This window comes from Myotis davidii, unplaced genomic scaffold (genome assembly GCF_000327345.1).
Source record: "Myotis davidii unplaced genomic scaffold, ASM32734v1 scaffold482, whole genome shotgun sequence".
In the NCBI taxonomy this organism is placed as follows: Eukaryota; Metazoa; Chordata; class Mammalia; order Chiroptera; family Vespertilionidae; genus Myotis; species Myotis davidii.
Window position 1 is genome coordinate 632,760 of NW_006293550.1, and position 4,437 is coordinate 637,196.

The 4,437-nt window shown below is 39.5% G+C and overlaps 1 protein-coding gene across 1 annotated transcript in view; it reads right to left on the reverse strand.

The window, feature by feature from the left end:
- Positions 1-3,280: 3,280 nt before the first annotated feature.
- NSUN3 (NOP2/Sun RNA methyltransferase family member 3) overlaps positions 3,281-4,437 on the reverse strand; it is a 77,657-nt gene continuing 76,500 nt past the window's right edge. Inside the window, exon 6 of the mRNA XM_006767255.2 lies at positions 3,281-3,635. Coding sequence (XP_006767318.1) covers positions 3,629-3,635 — 7 coding nt within the window. The 3' untranslated portion in view covers positions 3,281-3,628. The remainder of the gene's footprint in view (positions 3,636-4,437) is intronic.

A 4,437-nucleotide genomic window follows, 5' to 3' on the forward strand; every position in this document is an offset into this window, starting at 1 on the left:
TGTTTTTCTTTTAAAAACAATGCTAAACTATCTAGATATGTCAGTAGAAACATGGACTATTGGACCGATCTAGAGATGAGTTTAAATATCAGATGCAGTGGAGTATAAGAGCATGAAGGAGATGAAAGTACTGTGAGAAAATAGTTTAGGGAATCAACCATAGCATCCAGAATCAATAAGGGAAGGAGACCAGGGGAGGAAACTATAGTCTTAGGGAATGAAGGTTTAAAAACAACAGGTGTCAAGGAAATTGGATTCCAGTTTTTAATGAGAATGAGAGAGCTGGAAGAACAGAAGGTACTGATATTAAATTTTCCTAAGTGGAGATATTCTAGATCTGTGCTATCCAGTATGGAGGTCACTAGCGACATATGGCTATTTACATTAAAAATAATTAAAATTATAATTATTTTCCTCTATCATACTTGCAGCATTTCAAGTGCTCAATAGACGTGCAAAGGCTACCATACTGGACAGGGCAGATAAAAAAATTTCCAACATGTAGGAAGGTCAATTGAGAGTGTGGCTCCAGACAATGCCAAGTTCTAAGGAATACCTAGGGGTGTGAGTTGCTGAAGACAATGGAGACAAGAGCCACTGAGGAGGAATCAGGAAGGCAGGATATTGGACAAGTTTTTCATAGAGATGTTCAATTCAGCCTGTGGCAGGAGTTGCAATGGAGAAGATATGAGCTAGACACTGACATCCTCAGTGAATGTAGAGTGTGTGACCAGGTAGATGAACACATAAACCTTGTTGGGAGTTGTAATGTGCTTCCTGTGTATACTAAACCCTCCAGGCCTATCATACTGTCCTTCACTTCTGAAGCATGTTTGACTGACTCATTCCAGACCCTACCCCAGAGTGATATTCCAGATCCCACTTAAACCTCTTCAGAACCACTCTCTTGGTTAAAAAAAAATCACCTCTTCTGAAACTACCAAATTGCTTCAGCCAACTCAATACTGTGGGATGGAAAAGAAGCCTGCTGAGTTAACTCTATGTGGTCAGGTTAACTAGATAGCTAAAAATAATGCATCTATGGGCATAGCTATAGCTTCATAAGGAAAATGTAACAGAGATTATCTGTACCAGAATATATGAAAAAAGAAATATTTTTATTAAAGAGCATAGGTAGTTTGTGTATTCTGTTGAATTTATTAAACACACTTGTTATAATTTAAGACTTACACATAAATTTTTTATGATTAAGTCAAGACGGATGTCTATCAATGTGGAAATGTGGTATAGCTTGTTATGTTGGCTATTCATGGCTAAAAATATCACACATCACCCAAAACAATTTCCAGTCGAATCATGCTACTTGCCACATCCCCACTTTCCTTTTCTTAAGAGTTGCCAGCTCTGAGCTACAAACAGACAGTAATCCTTCCCACTAACAAATCATGAGTGAGCACAAATTCTTCGGTCCTTTCAATTCTTCTACCCCTCAAGCCAGTGTACCGCTGTGAAATAAGAAGGGGAGAAAGGTTTACCATTTTGGAAAGTTGTTAACATCTTGTTTAGGTGAGTAAATGAGGAATCTCTCTATAACTTAATTATAAACTGGAATAAGCTCAGTCCCTCTTTTCTCCTGTCACCAATGCTAATCCCTCTTAAATTTATTCATTCTTGTTAATATGTGTACTTTTACTCCTACTTATTTTTAAGAACTCGGGAATAGCTGTGTGCTATAGTCCTGTTTCTTATTTTTCAATAGGCAATACATTTTTAGTCTTTGTTGAATATGCTAGGTTGAATAGTTATTTGTGAATAATGGGCTCTTCCACAGCAATATACAGCAGAAAATTCCTTTTGACAAGCCATAGCAAGCTTAATTGAGTCATGACGTATTCCACCAAATAGCTTGCAGTGAGGAAAATAGTCCTTTTCCTAAGGTAGCATATGCTTTCGCACAATTTCAACATGACTGTATGGTCTCACATGATTGAGGAAATTACTCCATTTATGAAAAGTTACAGAAAGGTATGGAGCTAATATTTGATTGAGCTAATTAAATTTTAAGGAGGTATATACTCTAGTCTCAGAGGGAAGGTCGGGGGAGGAGGGAGGGTGACGAGGTGTGAGTGGGTAGGTGGGGGGAAATCAACCAGTGAACTTATATGCATAAAGCATGGACACAGACAATGGGATGGTGAAGATCTGGTGTGGGGGGCAGAGGTGAGCTAGAACGGGTACATGGAGGAAACAGAAGGCATATGTAATACTTTCAACAATAAAGGTTTTAGTAAATAAATAAAGAAGTATACACTCTAGGCTTTCTTCCTCCCTAGATTTAATGAAACCTATTTCTTAAAAACCTTACTACTGAATTACAGGTCAATTTTACATTTTTTTTTTTACTCTATTGTTTAAGTATTTCCTAGTGAGAATCCCAAATCAATTCTTTTTTTTATTTTAAATGTCATACAATAATATGAATAGAAACTATTCTATTAAGATAGTATTTCTTTTTTTAATTTATTGAAGTAACTGGTTAATAACATATGAATTTCAGGTATAAAAATGTAAATTGATACAGCCACTATGGAAAACAGTATGAAAGTTCCTTTAAAAATCAAAAATATAACTACCATATGATCTAGCAATTCCTCTACTGGGTAGAAAAATATGAAAACATCCATTTGTAAAAACAGTATTTCTGATTCACACCCAATGAGACTTTGCAGCCTGAAGCCACTTCAAATTATGATATTACTTTTAATGTTTTCAGGACAGATGTTGTTAGGGCTTTTGGAACAAAAAGTAGATTATCAGCTAATATTAGTTAACTTATGAACTTTCATCTGAATACCCTTCATACCCAGGGGACCTGGGTGATATTATAGCTCAATGTCAGCCCGAAGAATTCCATCAATCATGGGCACCATCCTTTCTTCCCTCCATAATGCAACAATAAGGAAAGGAAAGAGAGACTATAAACCATTTATTCGAACCATATAAATGGGTTGAAAGTAAAATGTGCTGTTATATTTGTCCCCAAAGTCAAATTTACGTAGCATATAATACAAGTAGCCCATTCAATTGCATCAAAGGACTTCCAGGTATCTAATAAAAGTGTTGCTATTGGTTCCAATTTTTTCTTTGTATTCCAGATGAGTTACATTAGCCTATGCAGATTATCTGATGCTTATCTCCCGAGGTACAGCCTAGTTGGATAAGGGCCTATTAGATATGCAACTATTTTATTTAGTTCCATAGCCAATGGTCTGGTCTCTATTATTTTATGTCTACTCACCCTGTATAAAAGGATATGTTCCACAATACTGCTAAGGGGATAACATGCAATCTTGAGCATAAGGCTAGATGGATATATATAATTGGATAAAAGGACTGCAGACTGCCTTGATTCCAAACCACAGATAGTATCTGATGCTTTAAAAATTCAGTACACACCATTTAAATGCATTACATTTATTCATAGTCTATTTCTGAAACTAGTGGCTGTTCAGTGTGCTGATGGCAGAGAGAAGTTAATGTGTTGGTAAGCAACCTAAATTTTTATAAAGCTATTTTGAAAGTAACTCAATGCCACAGAAAGTAGTATCAATTACTCCTTGCTTTTCAATTGACATTGCAAGGCTGCTCCAAATTTCTATTCTTCAGTTCAGCATCTGCAAAGAAAAGGAAGGCACAGAGTATGTCCTTGGGATATTTCTGGGTATGACAATCACAAGCAAGTACTTCTTTAGAACACACCCTAAAATATTTGGGGTAAAAAAAACCCAAATATTGACTAACCCTAGATGCCCTATGGATAGGGAATTGCTTTAGAAAACTGAGCAATGGAGAATAGGGTAAAGCCAGTGGTTGACCCTGAGGGTTCTTATAACCTACTAGAGGCCCTGCGCACAAAATCGTGTGGGCAGGGTCCCTAGGCCTAGCCTGCGATCAGGGCCATCTTCTGCCCGTTCACCAGTCCCCAAACCGAACGCTGCCTCATCCCCCGGGGGCGGGTAGGTCGCAGGTGTGCCCCGCAGTTTCTGTCAGCGCTGCAAGCCCCAGAAGCAGCAGCAGTAGCAGCAGCGGCGGCAGCAGAGGCGCCCGCGTGAGCGGCCCGAAGTAGGCAGCGCATTCCATCAGCAGCTGGCCCAGCGCACACGCATGGAGGTGAAGTCGCCAGTGCCCGCTTTCCCGCTGGCCTGAGCCCCCGAACAGCTGGGGATGAGCTGGGGATCCCAACTGCCTGACAGCCAGCCTGGTCCTCCCACCACCCACCCTGGTTCCCCTGTTCACCATCACTGATCCATTGGAGCCTGCGGGTGGGGGGGGAGAGGGGGGGTCGGGGACTGGGAGAACAAGAAGTGGTCAATGCCACCTTATGGTGACCAGTTGTTTGGTCATTCCAGTCATTAGGGACACTGGCTATATATGTATATCCTATCTAATAAAAGAGAAACATGGCACATAGCAAAT